The 21,390-nt window shown below is 44.1% G+C and overlaps 2 protein-coding genes across 2 annotated transcripts; both read left to right on the forward strand.

Moving 5' to 3' along the window:
* Positions 1–1,677: 1,677 nt before the first annotated feature.
* Positions 1,678–19,994, forward strand: LOC308360949 (E3 ubiquitin/ISG15 ligase TRIM25-like; the record flags this gene model as incomplete). The annotated part of the gene is made up of 9 exons (XM_080833135.1): positions 1,678–1,971; positions 12,630–12,923; positions 13,424–13,519; positions 13,752–13,985; positions 14,206–14,365; positions 14,469–14,501; positions 14,710–14,769; positions 17,826–17,882; positions 19,462–19,994. 9 exons carry the CDS (start codon positions 1,678–1,680, stop codon positions 19,992–19,994), a joined length of 1,761 nt encoding a protein of 586 aa, XP_080689261.1.
* On the forward strand, positions 2,225–7,875 carry LOC308360778 (stonustoxin subunit beta-like; the record flags this gene model as incomplete). The annotated part of the gene is made up of 2 exons (XM_080832892.1): positions 2,225–2,234; positions 7,349–7,875. The coding sequence occupies 2 exons, from the start codon at positions 2,225–2,227 to the stop codon at positions 7,873–7,875; spliced, it is 537 nt and encodes a 178-aa protein (XP_080689018.1).
* Positions 19,995–21,390: the final 1,396 nt, after the last annotated feature.

Here is a 21,390-nt window from a genome sequence, read left to right on the forward strand (position 1 = left end):
AACCACATCCTTGCAGCTGTGCAGTTTCTCTTGATCTGCTGAGGGATCCAGTGACTATGAAAGTTACTCTAATGGTGAAGTGCAATGAGGGCTACCCCGTGTGTGAACAGTGCACACCTTCACTTTGAGACCGGCTCGGAACTAGAACACTCTCATCATGGCAAGAACACTCTAACACAGACCTGGACAAAGTGCGGCCCCAGGGCTGTCCCTGACCGGCCAATGGGAAATTAGGAATCAAACGTTAAAAATTGATATTACTATTCATTTGAATATTTATACTATTTCATTGCAAGCTTGCTCTGGTGTGTGTGTGTGTGTGTGTGTGTGTGTGTGTGCCATGTGTATTGGTCGTATGGGCACACCTTTAATACTGCAAAAACATGCTCATATTTCATGCTGAATTGAGTTCAGCCTATTGGTCCGGCCCTCCACAACAGTGGCACTCCCTCATGTGGTCCCTTGGGGAAATGAATTGCCAACCTCTGCTCTAACATTTAGAACAATATCATAGAGAGAACACACTAACAGTATAGCTGGAACATTAAGTACTAGTGGCCTAAATGAGTATCTACTCTATTTAATCTAGGGTTAGCTACAGGCATCTGACCCTTCTCACCTACACTAAGAGGCCTAGCAGCTCGACCAATGAGCGAGACGGTGCGCCGGCCAATGATAGCCCACCGCATTTGCATACCGAGACAAGAATGAATACAGAAATAAATGCAGCCAGAAATGTAAATGTAGGAGAAAGAAATGCAAAAAGGCGCGAGAAGAAATAAATACGGTACGGGAAATAGTACGGTAAAATTTTTTGTAAATAAATAGAAAAATAAAAGGAGGGAGAAATTCATTCGGTAATTAATGTAAGCGTAAATAAATGTAACAGTTAATAAAAAGGACTAATTTTCCATTTCCATTCACATAACTGCATGATATATTTTTTGGTAATGCTTTTCTTTGGTGCATTTTTAGTCATTTTATTTTTTTATGACTCACATTTTTACATTTGTATTTATTTTTAATTATGTCATTTTTGGCTTTCCATATGAACATACTCCACCCCACTTTCATTGAGACACAACCTCTAGTTTCATTAGCGTAGTGTGATATATGTCATATGGTCCTGCAATTGAAAATAATGCATTGTCGCCTGTCTGATCACCTATGTTTAAGGCATGGTGAAGCATTCAGGGACGCAATTCACATCTACTTCACACATTTAATTTAATGTTTGAAGTGTCCTGAACATATTCCACCCCCCTTTTATGGAGACACAATCTTTAGTTTCTTCAGCATAGCGTGATACGTGTCACATGGCAATACCCTGGCATTGGAGATAATCCTTTTTCACCTGTGTTATCTATGTAAACAAGAAAATTATAATTTTGTAACATCAGTGAATCGTTTTTAACCAATTTTGATGTTCCTATAAAATTAATATTTCTGACAGTTAAAGAAACATGGGGTTAATAAGGCGCTTTTATTTTGAAAAATCGTAACCGGAAGTTGCTCGAGCTCATTTGACTATAGTTGCTCACAGAACGCTGCTTGTAAGGAGGGTGTTAACACGAACACGCCCACCCAACGAGGAAATCCTGTCAAAGTTTCACAGCGATTTCAGTCGAAACGAAACTCCGTGAAAACCTGTGAAGCGTTATACAGCACAAACGAAGAATGGCAGAAGCGGCTCCAAGTAACCACGAACTTTTTACATGTTCGATTTGTTTGGATCTTCTAAGGGATCCAGTGACTACTAATTGTGGACACAGTTACTGTATGGGCTGCATTACGAGCTGCTGGGATAAGGAAGATCAGAAGGGAGTCTACAGCTGCCCCCTGTGCAGACAGACGTTCACCCCAAGACCCGTTTTAAGCAAAAATCATATTTTTGCTGAGCTGGTGGAACAGATCAATAAGACCAAAATCCAAACTGCTGCTCCTGTTTCATGTACAGCCGGACCTGGAGATGTGCAGTGTGACGTCTGCACTGGGAGAAAACTCAAAGCGGTGAAGTCCTGTCTGGATTGTCTGTTGTCTTACTGTGAAACTCACTACAAAGTTCACAATGACGTAAACCCTGGGCGAAAGCACAAGGTGGTTGATGCCACAGGCCAGCTACAGGAGAGGATCTGCACCCAACATGAGAAGCCTCTGGGGATATTTTGTCGTACGGATCTAAGCTGTGTTTGTTTCCTCTGTCTGGTGGAGGAACACAAAGGCCATGACACTGTGTCAGACTCTGCAGGGAGGAGAGAGAAACAGGTAAGGACAGGAGTTCTCTTGGTGATAGATGCTGCACACACACATCCAGATGCTGCACACACACACAGCAGATGCTGCACACACACATCCAGATGCTGCACACACACACACCGAGATGCTGTACACACACATCCAGATGCTGAACACACACATCCAGATGCTGCACACACACATCCAGATGCTGCACACACACATCCAGATGCTGTACACACACATCCAGATGCTGCACACACACATCAAAGGATTATATCCAGGTTAGGATCACACTGCACCCAGATGCTCATAATGTTACATTTAGTTCACATCTCAAACATGATAAGATAATATCTTACTTAAGAGACTCGTGTGCACTGTAAAAGTTGAAGCTTTTAGCTACACTTAATTTCCTGATCAACTGTATCAACTGAATTTAAACTAATAACTTACCTATACGTGGATGCTTTATTTTGAGAATGTAGCTTTTCTCTTTCTCTCCATCTCTGTCATCTCCTCCTCCTCTCTCTCTTTCTCTCCATCTCTGTCATCTCTTCCTCCTCTCTCTCTTTCTCTCCATCTCTGTCATCTCTTCCTCCTCTCTCTCTCTTTCTCTCTATCTCTGTGTTTCTTTATTTAGACTTTCCAGTCGGTCAGTGAGGCACCTCCTGAACCTACAACCAGAGAGGATTTCCTACAATGTGAGTTTGACACAAACACATTTTATACAGTTGACTTTATTCCAAATCACGTCAAGTTTCAGTAGCAATCACATGGTCCTACATGTTTAAGCAGTTCAACAGTTCATGATGGCTGTCATAGTTGGGTGGAGGAAACAGTGTCTTTTCCATTTTCCTTAAATGGCGTTCTAAACGGAAGTGCGGGAGGAGACGTAATGAATTTGCCACACCCCTCTCACATCAATCACCCACACCTAATTTAAACTCAGATCTCCTCATCAGCACACACACACACACACACACACACACACACACACACACACACACACACACACACACACACACACACACACACACACACACACACACACACACACACACACACACACACACACACACACACACACACTTCATTTAAACTCAGTTCTCCTCATCAGCACACACACACACACACACACACTTCATTTAAACTCAGTTCTCCTCATCAGCACACACACACACACACACACACACACACACTTCATTTAAACTCAGTTCTCCTCATCAGCATACACACACACACACACACACACACACACTTCATTTAAACTCAGTTCTCCTCATCAGCACACACACACACACACACACACTTCATTTAAACTCAGTTCTCCTCATCAGCACACACACACACACACACACACACACACACACACTTCATTTAAACTCAGTTCTCCTCATCAGCACACACACACACACACACTTCATTTAAACTCAGTTCTCCTTATCAGCACACACACACCCTTAATTTAAACACAGTTCTCCTCATCAGCACACACACACACCTCATTTAAACTCAGTTCTCCTCATCAGCACACACACACACACACACCTCATTTAAACTCAGTTCTCCTCATCAGCACACACACATTCATTTAAACTCAGTTCTCCACACTCAGCACACACACACACTTCATTTAAACTCAGTTCTCCTCATCAGCACACACACACACACACTTCATTTTAACTCAGTTCTCCTCATTAGCTGCAGCACTTGCTGTGGTGCTCGCTCTCATCCCACCACCACCCCTCACACCACCTGTCTCCCCTCACACCTCCTCCCCTTACACCACCTGTCTCCCCTTACACCACCTGTCTCCCCTCACACCACCTCACACCACCTGTCTCCCCTTACACCACCTCCCCTAACACCACCTGTCTCCCCTCACACCACCCCCCCCCCCCCCTTACACCACCTGTCTCCCCTCACACCACCTGTCTCCCCTTACACCACCTGTCTCCCCTCACACCACCTGTCTCCCCTTACACCACCTGTCTCCCCCCACACCACCTGTCTCCCCTCACACCACCTGTCTCCCCTCACACCACCTCCCCTCATACCACCTGTCTCCCCTCACACCACCTCCCCTCATACCACCTGTCTCCCCTTACACCACCTGTCTCCCCTTACACCACCTGTCTCCCCTCACACCACCTCCTCTTACACCACCTGTCTCCCCTCACACCACCTCCCCTTACACCACCTGTCTCCCCTTACACCACCTGTCTCCCCTCACACCACCTCCCCTTACACCACCTGTCTCCCCTTACACCACCTGTCTCCCCTCACACCACCTCCCCTTACACCACCTGTCTCCCCTTACACCACCTGTCTCCCCTTACACCACCTGTCTCCCCTCACACCACCTCCCCTTACACCACCTGTCTCCCCTCACACCACCTCCCCTCACACCACCTCCCCTTACACCACCTGTCTCCCCTTACACCACCTGTCTCCCCTCACACCACCTCCCCTCAAACCACCTGTCTCCCCTTGGTGTAGAATGGGGGGTGCCGACACTGATTCTACATGATTCCTGTCAGCATAGTTGACTCCTGCACAATCCCTTCAAGGTGTTTGATGTCTTGGCCAAAGACCAGGCCAGACACACTCTTCTGCGTGCATCTCTTAGGCACATTTGGAACATGAAGTCATGAACTGCCAAAAACAGGACAATAAACTGGCATTGATGTCCAGCTTGTTAGAATATTAATAAGCACGCTAAAGTTGAAGAATGGACCGGAGGACAAAGTCATGTTTCTGGAGGTTTAATTCAGCGTGGAGACCCCTCTCAGCTGTTGCTTCAAGAAAGGCCTACCTGATAGCAGAACGCAATGGCATTTTATACATTCAGTCAGGTCACAGAACAGAAGGAGGGGGGGATGGCCACACCCTTTAGGTGAGAAGAGGGGGGGGGGGGGGGTACAGTGGAGGTTCACCTATGGGGGGATGGGGTTGATGCCAGGACACAAGGGCTCTAGCAGGAAGAGGGGGAGGAGGGGGTCACATGTCATTTGCTTTTGGACCTCAGTGAGAGACAGACAGAGTACACATTTAGAGTGAGTTGCAGATACAGAGCAAGCAGTAAATGTCTTACTATAATAATAACAATATGTTCAGTTCCATTAGTCCCCCATTTGAGCATATGCTCACACTATAACAACCAGGCAACAGCCAATCAGGGCAGGAAACATCGAAATATGTTACAGATAGGGATGATACAAATTAACAGTGGAATATCTATTTTGCAGTTCCATCAGTAGTTATCGTGTAAACACCCAGAGCCCATATGCAGAGTCTTTCTGCCATGTATTCTGGCTGGGTAGTCTCTACCATGACAAGATGTGCTGTGGATGGGCAGTTGATGAGTTCAGGTTTCCATTGTGGTCACAGGGTTGTCAATAGTCCTTTTGTTTAGGCTGAGTGTTTATCTCTGAGGAGAGCTGGACAGTCCATGACCTCAGCCGGAGCCCTGTGCGTTGATGGCTGCAGATGGGCAGGGGAGGGGTAATCTTCTCCTCGGAATTTAAGTGAATTGGGTGATCTCAGGGTCCTGAAATTCTTGTCTGTGGGTACTTATCAAGTCTCACATGAGAAACCAACAACAGCATGAGGTGTTTGGAGAACATTCAAGCATTTGCATTTGACTGTGATACGGGGGAGGGGAGGGGTGTTTGGTAAAAGGAACTAAGACTATTTCACGAGTGAAGGCACACGGCATGGTAAAATAAAATGGAACATACCAGTGCATAATTTATATCAGCTTGATATCTCACACGAAAACACAAATGCACGACAGTGTGGTTGGGGTGAGTAGGTGTAGGCTGAGAGATTCTGCAAGTAGATCAGGTGGAGAGACTACAACAGCATCCCACAGCAGAGACAGTCTAGACTAAGAGTGTGTGTGTGTGTGTGTGTGTGTGTGTGTGTGTGTGTGTGTGTGTGTGTGTGTGTGTGTGTGTGTGTGTGTGTGTGTGTGTGTGTGTGTGTGTGTGTGTGTGTGTGTAGATCAGGTGGAGAGACTACAACAGCATCCCACAGCAGAGACAGTCTAGACTAAGAGTGTGTGTGTGTGTGTGTGTGTGTGTGTGTGTGTGTGTGTGTGTGTGTGTGTGTGTGTGTGTGTGTGTGTGTGTGTGTGTGTGTGTGTGTGTGTGTGTGTGTGTGTGTGTGTGTGTGTGTGTGTGTGTGTGTGTGTGTGTGTAGATCAGGTGGAGAGACTACAGCAGCATCCCACAGCAGAGCCAGTCTAGACTAGGAGTGTGTGTGTGTGTGTGTGTGTGTTAGTGTAGATCAGGTGGAGAGACTACAGCAGCATCCCACAGCAGAGACAGTCTAGACTAGGAGTGTGTGTGTGTGTGTGTGTGTGTGTGTGTGTGTGTGTTTTGATCAGGTGGAGAGACTACAGCAGCATCCCACATCAGAGACAGTCTAGACTAGGAGTGTGTGTGTGTGTGTGTGTGTGTGTGTGTGTGTGTGTGTGTGTGTGTGTGTGTGTGTGTGTGTGTGTGTGTGTGTGTGTGTGTGTGTGTGTGTGTGTGTGGATCAGGTGGAGAGACTACAGCAGCATCCCACAGCGGAGACAGTCTAGAGTAGGAGGAGAAGAAAAGAGACATTTGTATCTCTCTCTCTATCCCACTTCCCTCTCTCTCTCTCTGTCTCACAAACACCCATACAACCTATCACACATACGGATCGTCACACACAAAGGAATCAATTGAAACATACCCAAATACTTACACACACACACATCATCCATTCATACAAAGGATTCCCTTCAGACAAACACACACACTGTCTTTCTCACACACTCACACTCACACTCACACTCACACACACACACACACACACACACACACACACACACACACACTCAGACATAACCACGCTCACTTTTGAATACAGACATTCACTCATGTTTACTTGCACAAACATGTACAGAATCACACACAAAAATCTCACTTATATGTGAAACATTCCCTCAGAGAAGAAATCACAGAAATAAATCCCATCCCACACACGCACAGAATCATATAAAATAACAAAAACAACAAACACACACACACCTAACTCATATAAATACCTAAGTTTGTCCTGTCTTCTCCTCCATCAGACTCCTGTCACTTCGCACTGGATCCAAACACAGCACACAGATACCTCCATCTGTCTGAGGGGAACAGGAGGGTGGAGAGGAGAGATGAGCTCCAGTCATATCCTGATCATCCAGAGAGATTCGAACCGTTGCCTCAGGTGCTGTGTAGAGAGGGTGTGTCTGTACGCTGCTACTGGGAGGTTGAGTGGAGTGGGTTGTGGGTTTATATAGCAGTCTCATATAAAAGCATCAGCAGGAAAGGAAGGGGTAGTGTGTGTGGGTTTGGATCTAATGATCAGTCCTGGAGTCTGCTCCCCAGCAGCAGCAGCAGCAGCTCCTTCTTCTGTCACAATAATAAACGGACTGAACTCCCTCTAGTGGCCAGCTCCAGAATAGGAGTGTATGTGGATCACAGGGCAGGAATTCTGGCCTTCTACAGCATCTCTGACACAATGACCCTCCTGCACAGAGTCCAGACCACATTCACTCACACACTCTACCCTGGGTTTAGTCTTTATGGTTCTGGATCATCAATGAAGCTGCTGTGACTGGCATTTCTAGATGCTAGCACATACATCTCACACATCACATCATTTAACACATCACTCACACGTAAAGATCTAGCAACTGGGCCTGAGAATCTCTGATCTTGGGGACAACAACAGACTGAAGCCATTCCCCCATCTCTGGACCCCAGCTATTACAATATCTGTACCTCTAGACCTCTGCTGTAACACATGCAGTATTACCACAGCAGACATATGACATTGTGTGTGAAAGGTTTTGATGAGCTCTGTGTTGCATAACCTCGCTCGCCCAAGTGTTTAGTCTCATGTTCTGATATCTGGTTTTATATGACAACCACAATAGTATGTACCATGGCAGTAAATCTTAATGAGACTGATGGAGATCATTTCCAAACACTGTTAATGATTTAAGAATATAATAATCAAGTGCCTTGTATTATTAATCAGCAATCATTGCAAATCTAAAAATGACAAAAATACCCAAGAAAATAATAACTTTTTCATTTCATTGAATGTTTTTTTTTTTAAGTTTCTATAGTGTATGTAAATTACGCATATAATTTATTTTATAGATTGTTACTATTTTCCCCACTAATAATACCCACCATGATCGAGAAAACTTTACCTTTTACGCGCCCCCAAGTGCCACTGCCACACCCCCTTCAATTAAGGCCCTGTTCCAAACTGTTATTAACGCATTTGAATACATTATATTATAAAGAACTTTATAGGGGAATCTACATTGAAAAGTGTTATAATGAGACTTAAGCATTTCTCAGTGAAATTGAATGGGAATTCATGTACAATATAGACAACAACTGGATGTACATTTTATTTTACTGAAATAATTGTTTTTTATAGCATAACGGTTATGCAAAATCAGCATAAATCCAATGTTCAATGTACTGGTTTACAATGTTATGTTCTGTGAAGATGTTTATACGGTTTGGCCGTATTTTTTACAGAATTATTCTGGCAACTCAGCTGCCAGATTTTTCCTGTACACAACAACAACAAAGAAATACTTTTAAATTAACAGTTGTATTTCGTTTAGTATTTTAACACCACCTTGTTGTAATCCAAACTGCATTGCATTGCATCTTGTAATACAGTTTTTCATCCTGAAAATTACAGCCATATGTCGTTTCTAAAAAGAAATATGCATAATCTTACTTTAAAATAAACATTTATATTTCGGTAAGTATTTTAGCACCACCAGGTTGTAATTTAAACTGCATTGCATTGCTTCTTGTATTACAGTGTAAATAGCATTTCTATAAAGAAATATGCATATTCTTACTTTAAAATTAACGGCTATATTCCGTTTAGTATTGTACCAAAAATGTTTGTGAAATAAGCAATACTCTATTGTATTTCTATATAACATTTTTTGATGTCACGTTTTTACGCCATTTCACTGTGAATTTTAAGGCCATTTTTTACAGTGTACCTTATGAATCATGTGCTTATGTTAACAGGAACATAACCTTTCTGTGTTTCTGTGTGTGTGTGTGTGTGTGTGTGTGGAACATGACCTTTCTGTGTTTCTGTGTGTGTGTAACTTAGATTATTAGGCTCCAATTTGTCTGCATATGTGCAACAACATATTTGGGTGAGCTCATTGGTGACAGGGTCTAAATGTGCTCTTGACTATTCCGTTATAATGAGACCAGAATGCTTAAAATGCTGCCATTCAATGTACCCTAATGCTCTTGTGTGTGTGTGTCAATGTACCCTAAGGCTCTTGTGTGTGTGTGTGTGTGTGTGTGTGTGTGTGTGTGTGTGTGTGTGTGTGTGTGTGTGTCAATGTACCCTAATGCTCTTTTGTGGCCACATGACGTTTAATGATGTTTTCTGCTGTATGAATAAACCTGTGATGAAAGCCAACACACCTGATATCAATCACATCTTTTAAAAGAGACAGAATCTGTAGACATGTACCTCAATCAGTCCTATATGAACAGCAGGGCGTGACATGACTGTACCTCAATCAGTCCTATATGAACAGCAGGGCGTGACATGACTGTACCTCAATCAGTCCTATATGAACAGCAGGGCATGACATGACTGTATGAACAGCAGGTCGTGACATGACTGTACCTCAGTCTTACTCAACCCTCCAAGGGCCCTCCATCCTCAGTCTTACTGAACCCTCCAAGGGCCCTCCATCCTCAGTCTTACTCAACCCTCCAAGGGCCCTCCATCCTCAGTCTTACTCAACCCTCCAAGGGCCCTCCATCCTCAGTCTTACTCAACCCTCCAGGGGCAATATAAGAAGGGGATGGGTTTGAGGGGAGGGGCAATACAAGAAGGGGAGGGTTTGAGGGGAGGGGCAATACAAGAAGGGGAGGGTTTGAGGGGAGGGGCAAGAGAAGAAGGGGAGGGGTTTGAGGGGAGGGGCAATACAAGAAGGGGAGGGTTTGAGGGGAGGGGCAAGAGAAGAAGGGGAGGGGTTTGAGGGGAGGGGGAAGAGAAGAAGGGGAGGGGCAAGAAAAGCATGTTTCCATAGGTAGTCAACAACACATCATAGAACAGGGGCGTGGCTTATCATGGGAGAACACAGTCCCAAAAAGCCAAGCAGTTTAATGGGAATAATAAACTCCATCTCCCAGCATTCCCTGTGTTGTCTGGCATTCCATGATACATGCAGTTTAATGGGACCCCTCTCCCACAAAGAACTTTCTCCATCAATAGGTTAACACCTGATGGGAAAGCCAAATACTTCATGGACACTTTCAGGATACATTACTGCCCCTGCATTGGGTCCAGTTGGTGAAAGATTGCCCTCATCAGGATACATTACTGCCCCTGCATTGGGTCCAGTTGGTGAAAGATTGCCCTCATCAGGATACATTACTGCCCCTGCATTGGGTCCAGTTGGTGAAAGATTGCCCTCATCAGGATACATTACTGCCCCTGCATTGGGTCCAGTTGGTGAAAGATTGCCCTCATCTCTCCTTCTTTAGTGGCAGACGAGAGAATATTTCAGTAAAAGCGGAGTAACAGCCATCGTATTAATTGGTTGGCCTTGAATTAAAAACTCATTCTCTAAAACAGTTATTTTATATTTTATTCTTGAGTTCCTGGTTGTAGGCATGATGTATATGACTGAGCAGCCAATAGACTTGCCAGGTGTGTAGTACTAAAGTAGTCACTCCCCTTCCTCCTCCTCCTCCTCCTCTTCCTCCCCCTCCTCTTCCTTCTCCTCCTCTTCCTCTCTACCTTCCTGTTGAAACACTATAGAGATGGGGAATGATGCTGTTTCTACTGTGTGTTGGTGTCAATGCCTCACTATAGAGATGGGGAATGATGCTGTTTCTACTGTGTGTTGGTGTCAATGCCTCACTATAGAGATGGGGAATGATGCTGTTTCTACTGTGTGTTGGTGTCAATGCCTCACTATAGAGATGGGGAATGATGCTGTTTCTACTGTGTGTTGGTGTCAATGCCTCACTATAGAGACGGGGAATGATGCTGTTTCTACTGTGTGTTGGTGTCAATGCCTCACTATAGAGATGGGGAATGATGCTGTTTCTACTGTGTGTTGGTGTCAATGCCTCACTATAGAGATGGGGAATGATGCTGTTTCTACTGTGTGTTGGTGTCAATGCCTCACTATAGAGATGGGGAATGATGCTGTTTCTACTGTGTGTTGGTGTCAATGCCTCACTATAGAGATGGGGAATGATGCTGTTTCTACTGTGTGTTGGTGTCAATGCCTCACTATAGAGATGGGGAATGATGCTGTTTCTACTGTGTGTTGGTGTCAATGCCTCACTATAGAGATGGGGAATGATGCTGTTTCTACTGTGTGTTGGTGTCAATGCCTCACTATAGAGATGGGGAATGATGCTGTTTCTACTGTGTGTTGGTGTCAATGCCTCACTATAGAGATGGGGAATGATGCTGTTTCTACTGTGTGTTGGTGTCAATGCCTCACTATAGAGATGGGGAATGATGCTGTTTCTACTGTGTGTTGGTGTCAATGCCTCACTATAGAGATGGGGAATGATGCTGTTTCTACTGTGTGTTGGTGTCAATGCCTCACTATAGAGATGGGGAATGATGCTGTTTCTACTGTGTGTTGGTGTAAATGCCTCACTATTTCAAATTAAAGCTGCTAAATGATTTAAAGACACAATTGCACATCCAAACAGCCAGTTCACAGGTCCACTGCAGATGAAGTTCTCTCATGAACACCATGTCACACCAAGCACTGGGTTGATTCTTCAGGTATACCAGCTATAAACTCCTTCTATCTCTCTATTTCTCTCTCTCTCCCTCTTCCTCTCTCTCTCTCTCTCTCTTTCTCACTCACCCACACACACTCACAAAGACGCACAATCTCAAATCATCTGACTGACTCCACCTCAACAGTGTGACAACAACATCTCTGCCACTCCTCCTAACAATAAAACACATGAACCAGGAACTGAACTCTCACACTGTTATCTCCCTGTGTGTGATCGTGGCTCTGATAAATGGCGGAAGCTTCCACCCAAAGAGAGGATTCTTTCACTTGTTCAGTTTGTCTGGATCTAATAAAGGATCCAGTTGCTGTTCCATGTGGACACATTTATTGTCTTGGCTGTATTAAAGGTCACTGGGATCAGGAAGATGGTAAAGGCATCTACAGCTGCCCCCAGTGTAGACAGACATTTAGACCAAGACCTGTTCTCGGTAGAAACATTCTGATTGCTGAAATGGTGGAGGAATTTAGGAAGACCAGGATCCAAACTGATGTTCCTGCTCACTGCTATGCTGGACCTGGGGATGTGGAGTGTGACGTCTGCACTGGGAGAAAACTCAAAGCTGTGAAGTCCTGTCTGGATTGTCTGTTGTCTTACTGTCAATCTCACTTCAAAGCTCACAATGACCTGAACCCTGGAAGAAAACACTCAGTCATTGATGCCACAGGCCAGCTACAGGAGAGGATCTGCTCTCGTCACAAGAAGGTTTTTGAAATATTTTGTCGAACCGATCAGAGTTGTATCTGCTATCCGTGTATGATGGACGAACATAAAGGCCATGACACAGTCTCAGCTGCAGCAGAACGGACAGATAAACAGGTCAGTACTGGAACTAAATGTGTGTCCGACATTTCTATGAGGGCTTTTATACGTACTAACTGTGAATGTAATACTATAACTACAAGAACATTATCTCACCAGTCTTTAATTCTGGCTGTTACTACAATGACTTTGCACATTAGAGAAAGTAAAAATCAGGAAATGTGTTAGGTGCAAGGTCCAGTTTTGAGTAAAAACAGTGAAACATTAACCTGTCGGCTTCAAAGTGAACATATTCTTACCTCGTAAAATAATATTCTGTTCTGTTCTTAAGGTTGAGAGCCAGCTTTGCCAAGTGTTTTTGCTGTTAAATACCAGTGGCTTTATCCTGATTTTCACTTGAAGATGATAGCGTCTACTTCAATGGTTCACTTAATCTTTTAAAAAGAATAAAATGTACTTAAAGGTTTTTGCTTATAAATGTTCAGTTGCCATGTGTGGTGTTTGATCATCATTGTTGTAAACAATCCACCAATGAAAAGAAGCTGTTTTTTAAACAGAGGCAGTTGGGGCAGACCCAGAGGAGATTCCAGCAGAGAATCCAGGAGAGAGAGAAGGAGCTGCTGGAGCTTAGGAAGGCTGTGGAGACTCTCAAGGTGAGAACTGACCACATAACACAACAGCTGGCTCAGCCATAGCTTGTTATTTGTGTCATCACCGTTATGCTGCCATCTCTACATGAAACAGACCACCACAGAAAGACATGGTTTGGCAGGATTTACCCTTGGTCATTTGATCAAGAAGAGCCAGTCACACCAGAGTGAGTTTGCTCCTTCACTTATCTCTGTGTGTCTCCTGTCCCCCTCCTCTTTGTGTGTCTCCTAACAGAGCTCTGCACAGACAGCAGTGGAGGACAGTGAGAGGATCTTCACTGAGATGATCCGCTCCATTGAGAGAAGGCGCTCTGAGGTGAAAGAGCTGATCAGAGCTAAGGAGAAGGCTGAGGTGAATCGGGCTGAAGATCTTCTGAAGCGACTGGAGCAGGAGATTGCTGAGCTGAAGAGGAGACATGCTGAGCTGGAGCAGCTTTCACACACAGAGGATCACATCCATTTCCTCAAGGTGACAGAATTTGAAATAAAGCATCCATGTGGGTTTGAAAGAGGAAAAATGCATAATTTCTAAATATTTTAATGTAAAGTCATTCAAATACCTAAACACATGAGTGCATATACACTAAACCAACTGAATTCACCCATCATGTCTGCAGCCTTTGGGGGAACACAGACCTGGCTGAATATTCAGGTGGTCTGCCTCACCATTTATGTATTTCTCTCTGTAGAATGTCCTGTCAATCAGAGACTCTCCTCGCTCCAAAGACTTACCCAGCGTGACCTTCAACCAAAGCTTCTCTTTGGAGGCTGTGAAGAAATCTGTCTCTGGGCTGAAGGTGCGGCTCGATGACATCTTCAGGCAGGAAGTAGTCAGGATATCTGCAGCAGGTGGATACACATGTAGAATTCAAAGATGAATTCCTTATTTCACAGTTTGAGAAAACAAGGATCCCACTTATTTATTAATGTTTTATTCTGTATCTCTCAACAGTAACGAATATCCAGATCATCAAGTCTTTAGAATGTGAGTCTGTCTCTCTCTCTCTCTCTCTCTCTCTCTGAAATCTTTTCACGGGTTAGTCACAGTTGATAAAACAAACATTAAAGAAAACAAAACACCGAAGATGAAGCTGACTAAAACTATATGGGCTTGGTCAGAGTTTGAAAATAAGTGTGTGAGTCTGGTCTTCAGATCCTGGGTGAATGAGTGTCTCTCTGTGTTGGGATCCTAGATGCTGATCCTGAGCTCCCAGTCAGAAGAACAAACGGTAATGATGGACTGCCACCAAACAGTAAGTTATTACTATTAGTTTACCACAGGACATTTAGCATAGAGTTGTCTTGAAGCATAGAGCTGAATTTCATATTTGACTGTATTTGTTTGGTATTACAATATGAACTAAGCAATGCAACACTAAACTATGTAAAAATAGAGGATACAGCAGCACATAACATATGCATTTTGCAATGCTTCAAATTGTTAAAAAACTGTAAAAAGAAAATGTCTTCAGCAACAACTACATCACACATGCTCAATTCAATGCAAATGCTGTTCTCTACCACTTTTGGTTGGTAACAAGGCTGCAAACAAACAAAATAAAGCATAAAACTGAACATCATTTCTGCAAACTATGAGAATAATCTGTCTTACTTCAAGTGTATTCATTTGTCTGATGAATACTGCATCTTTCCATCAACAGTGATCAAAATGTCATCCAGTTTTGAAGTGAACTGTTCTGGGCAGAGAATCTAAATGTCTGCAAAATTGCTTTAGTTGCACAGAGTTTTACTGGTGGTGAACATTGACTGAGAAAGGTATCCATGAATTTCAGAAGAAGTGGCCATTGAATACATTTTGTATCAAAGCAATGAAAAGTATCCAAAGTCTAGCTCACTTGTGAATGTGTTTAGTATTTTGAAAAGTGGACATGGTATTGTGTGAAAATGATTGTAGAAATCTTGGTCTAATTGAGATAATGAAATTATGAATCTTTACCTCCAGCAAGGAGGTTATGCGATCGGGTCCGTTTATTTATTTATTTATTTATTTGTCCGTTTGTTTGTCTGTCTGTGGACAAGATTTCTCAGAAACTACTGGGCGGAAATTTCTGAAATTTCTGAAATTTTTTAATTGATGTAGCCTAGAGGTGTATTTGGCTCAATGATGGTTGGGATTGTTAAAATTGTCGATTTTTGGCCAGATAGATTTCCTACCTCTTGCAAAGGCAAACCTTTGTCTGGAATACAGGCAGCTCATGAGTATGGTTGTCTTTGGAACAGAATGTGTACAAAATGTAAAATTCTTTGGTGTCGGTTGGTTTTCTTGTCTGAAACGTACTGGAATGTACCTTGCGAAAACTTGGGGGTAGTGAACTGAAATCTCCAGTATGGCAGTATGGCAAATAATTGCACAGACATTTAATCTGTGTGCCATTTGCATGTTAGCCCCCGCTAGCATGTATGCTAATAGCTTAGCTTAGGCTAGCTAGCTGCTTATATTGTTTTACTATGGGGCTAGGCTAGTTGCTTCGCATATTCTAGCAATGGTGTTCGCGAATGAGTTGTTGATCAAGCTGTCTTGTATACTTTGACTTGCTTTTTACATTTCCATGGCTGTGTGTGTTGTGTTAACCCTGTCTCTTACTGTCTGTTTAAGAGGAGGTTGAAACTCTCAGCCCAGCTAGTCGTTTATTTATTTTGATGCCACCGCCCTGTTACAGAAATAAAGTCTCTTGTCCTAGAGTGGGTGACGTCACAATGGCTCAAGATACCACCATGTTAGTCTATGAGAGAAAAAGGTGATGAAAAAGAGGAATAAAAAAGGAGGGGCAAGGAGAACCGCCACAAAAAGATTTAGCAGGTTGCACCGGATCGGGCCGGACGTTTCGGTGTTTGAACGGCGTCTGTACCTCGAACGGGCGAGGCCTGATTCGATGCAAGAAAACCGGGCCTTCATGCAAGCACACTAATTATGTTTAACTTTTTAATACCATGTAGTACCATACGACCTAAAGTTAAAGTTCTGTTTACTTGGCCACGGGTTTCCTCATGTAGATCAAACGAGTGGCAATGCAGTTCATGACCGGAGTTGACTAGCTAGTACACTGATATTAACCAGTTGCCATAACAACCTTAGCAGTACCTTACATCAGCTAGTGGTAGTTAGCTAGCTACTACACGAACTTGCTTAGTCAAGAGCTATTTTTTTTTTTTCGTTTTCAAGTGGCACGTCTTCTACAGTACACACAATACAAAACCAGCACTACATCACGGTCTCAGTTAATGATGCAACTACGTGTTTTCTACGAGCAGGCAATGCAGCTCATGATGGGAGTTGACTATAGCATAACAACTGTAGAAGTACCCTACGACAGCTAGCAGCTAGATGCTACAAGAACTTTCTTAGTCAACTACTAATTTCAAGTGTAATATCACACAAAACAACAAGCTAGATTGAAAGACTTAATGTATACAAAGCAGACAAACCAACACATTTTGATGGATGAAAGCTTTCTTTATTAGTTTTAATGTGTTTGTTATTAGGTCTGTTGTCCTTTTGAACCCTGCTATCTCCGACTCTCCTCGTATTCCCTCATATACTTTAGCTTTCCTTACTGACTTTTAAATTTTGTCTTGCATTCCTGTTGATGGCTGAATTGCTATGGAGGTATTTATTTAATCCATGGTCCACTACTGGATCGATTTTCCATGTATGTTTTCATCGTTTTCGCTCAGCATCTTGGTTGACGGGTTAAAAAAAATGGCGGCTGAAATGTCTGTTTCTGGTGGGTTAACCCCGCCCACCTCTGTGACGTAGTTGGTGCCCGATCTGGCCCCAGCAAGTCGAGAGAGCCGGGCCGGTGCCCGATTTTCAGCTCCGGCACCAACCCGGCCCCGGTGGAAACGCAAGAACTGGTGCCAGATTGGGCACTGGCCCGGCTCCAGCACCGGGCCGGCCCCGGTGGAAACGAGGTAAATGTCCCAATACGATATTGATCCTAACATTGCTTCGCGTGACTAACTAAATGTATGTGATACGTTGTCACTGTAATCGAAAACTGTGCATTGGGATCGAGCAAGTGCTTGATACAAGATTTACACTGAGTTTTGGGTGTATACAACGTCACTTTGTGAATACAACGTTGTTGAAACGCAGTCGCCTACTGCAAATATGCATACGTCAGCAAAATGTATGGGAAAAACCCGGTCCCGGAAGATTTTGTCTTCAGAATGGAAGAAATTGTGTAACGGACCCTTGCTGGAGGTCAGAAATCTCGGATTGCTCTTGTTTTATGAATGCCCTTCTCTCTCAGTTTGATGGGCTGTAATGTGATGTTTTCTCTCTCAGTGTCTGAAGTCCAGGCTGTTTTACCTGATCCAGTGACCAGAGAGGAGTTCTCACAGTGTAAGTTGGACATAAGGACATGCAAGCTATCACACACACACACACACACACACACACACACACACACACACACACACACACTCATGCACACACAGGGATACACACACGTGCATAGAATCATGATCAAATTAGCAAACCCACATACAAATTCAAACATTCATGTAAACACACACACACGCGACACACACACACACACACACACACACACACACACACACACACACACACACACACACACACACACCACACATTCATGCTTTTGAATATACAGCCAGTGGAGCATTTAAAAACACTTGGTGGCACTCGTGTAAGAATAACTCCATTTACATGCATGCGTACACACACACACACACACACACACACACACACACACACTCCATGCAAGCAACAAACAGATACAGAAACAAACATGACAATATAAACACACAGACACACACAAACACACAATTCAATTGTATTTATATGGTGCGTAAACGACATTATTGTCTCAACACGCTTAACAGAGTCCGGGACCTGAACCCCTCAAAGAAAGCACAATGGCCACAGGGGAAAAACTCCCTGTTAATCAGGAAGGAACCTTAAGCAGCTTCTGGGTGAGGAGGACTGGCAGGGGGAGGGGATTGTGGCAGGGGGAGGATAATGGGAGGGACTTGTGACAGGGGGAGGAGCGTGTGGCAGGGGGAGGAGAAGGGGAGGGGCGTGTGGCAGGGGGAGGATAATGGGAGGGACTTGTGACAGGGGGAGGAGCGTGTGGCAGGGGGAGGAGAAGGGGAGGGGCTTGTGGCAGAAGGGGGATAAGAGGAGGGGCTTGTGGCAGAAGGCGAGAGAAGGGGAGGGGCTTGTGGCAGGCGAGAGAAGGGGAGGGGGAAAAGGGGAGGGGCTTGTGGCAGAAGGGGGATAAGAGGAGGGGGATAAGAGGAGGGGCTTGTGGCAGAAGGCGAGAGAAGGGGAGGGGCTTGTGGCAGGCGAGAGAAGGGGAGGGGGAAAAGGGGAGGGGCTTGTGGCACAATTGGATAAGAATGGAAGTGGCATGTGACAGAAGAGGTGAATTAGGGGAGGACCTGTGGCAGAATGGGAGGGGATATGGGAGGGGGAGAAGGGGAGGTGCTTGTTGCAGAAGGGGAGGGCAATGGGAGTGGCTTCTGACAGAAGGGGTGTGGATGGGAGGGGCTTGTGACAGAAGGGGAGGGGGGACAATCAGATCCATGGCAGATGAAATCATACACGTATCAGGATGAGCATGCTAGCATACATGTGGTAAATGTACACAATACATTCCAACATAACATGGTATGTACAAAATGGATATCGGATAAGGTGAGGAGAGAGCATTCAAGTATTATAGAATAACTTAGTGTGTGTGTGTGTATGTATGTGTAGAACACGTTTGAACTTTCGAATACAGACATTCACACATGTACACCTGCGCAAACAAGGAATCATATCAAATAACAACAACCACACACACACATGCAAACAAACACACACACACACACACACACACACACACACACACACACCTACACACCTAACACATATAAAGACCTAAGTTAGTTTGTCCTGTCTTCTCCTCCATCAGACTCCTGTCACTTCACACTGGATCCAAACACAGCAAACAGATACCTCCATCTGTCTGAGGGGAACAGGAGGGTGGAGAGCAGAGATGAGCTCCAGTCCTATCCTGATCATCCAGAGAGATTTGATTGGTGGTGTCAGGTGCTGTGTAGAGAGGGTGTGTCTGGACGCTGCTACTGGGAGGTTGAGTGGAATGGGAAGGAGGTTGCTATATCAGTCTCATATAAAAGCATCAGCAGGAGAGGAGGTAATGTGTGTGGGTTTGGATGGAATGATCAGTCCTGGAGTCTGCTCCCCAGCAGCAGCAGCAGCTCCTCTTTCAGACACAATAATAAACACACTAAACTCCCTCTAGTGGCCAGCTCCAGAATAGGAGTGTATGTGGATCGCAGGGCAGGAACTCTGGCCTTCTACAGCATCTCTGACACAATGACCCTCCTGCACAGAGTCCAGACCACATTCACTCATACACTCTACCCTGGGTTTGGGTTTGGGTTAGGGCTTTTGTGTTCTGCATCATCAGTGAAGCTGCTCTGACTGAAATATATAGATGCTGAATCCAGACTTCACCCAGCCTCTCTACCCTGGGTTTAGGATAAGACATTAGATCACCAAGCAATATTTATTGTTACTAAGCAATATTTATTGTTACACCAGGTTTTTTAATGCTCTTAGCTTGATTGTTCTCCCTTGTACGTCGCTTTGGACAAAAGCGTCTGCTAAATGACTAAATGTAAATGTAAATGTAATCACCAGTGAAGCTGTTGTGACCCTGGGGTAGAGCGCTGGGGTGACCCCACGTACAATGCATGAAATGTGGGATTTACGACAATCTTCGACCCTGTGTATTGCCGTAGAAGCCCACATTGGTGTGAACCCCCCCCCCCTTCCCCTTGGCCAGGCCTAGCTTTTGTTATGTTAATTGAATTGACCTGGATTGAAAACAACTCCCCCCCCGTCACTGCTTCACTGATCTAAAAAACCTGAAAGTCACAGGTTCGATCCCCACTAGTGGCAACCATGGCCCAAGTTGCTTAACGACTGTTAACGACTCTTAATGACTGTTATCAGAGTAAGCCTGACTCTGTATAATTACATGCCAGAAACGAATCTCAAGAACATTAAGGTGAAATAATAATATATAAGTTAGGAACATTACACATAGCCTAAGTTAAAACGTTTAAACACATACCACCATAAACATGTGAGATAATTCGACAAGAGATATTGAAAGACAGCTAACTCACTGCTTCGTCAAATAACACAGATCAACTATATATCTGGAAACCACTTACAGATTCCGATTAGCTAAATTTGCGTCTGGATGGAAAGGTGTTATCTTTCCCCATCCCACCCATGCTAAGCCATTTCTATCATAAACTGCAATCTACCGTGGAAAACAGAAGGCAGGAGATTCTGACGTCTCATTTTTGCTCCTTGAATGTCGATATGTAATAGTATGGTGTTATTGAAACTTACTACGTGTAAAAAAGACTAGAAATTGAACGTTTATTATTCGAGTCTAAAGTTTTTAATGTTGCCTCGGGCGCCTTTAAGTGAACATAGGCTAATTAAAACTTCACATAAGTCCACTAAACAATTCCGAATTCTCACGCTCCAGTAACAGAAGAGAAATAAACCAGGAGGGAGGAATGATAAACCAGTTACTTGCTCACACCGACGAGCTATATTCTTATCAGCAACGTGGCTAAGCGGTTAGACACACAGTACCATTAACCTGAAGAGCGCAGGTTCGAAGCTCGCCAAGCTCACGTAAGATTTCATAATCCACCTGAACAGACACAGGTGAGCGGAAGCTCCGGAATATGAGTGGAACAGCCTCGAAAGTGACATTGCAACTCTCGAACTCTGAAAATGAAAGGCAAAGCAAGAATTGTAATAACCCCTAAATCAAAACCCTAAAGACTCTGAA

Source organism: Sprattus sprattus (assembly GCF_963457725.1).
Source record: "Sprattus sprattus genome assembly, chromosome: 2".
Classification (NCBI taxonomy): Eukaryota; Metazoa; Chordata; class Actinopteri; order Clupeiformes; family Clupeidae; genus Sprattus; species Sprattus sprattus.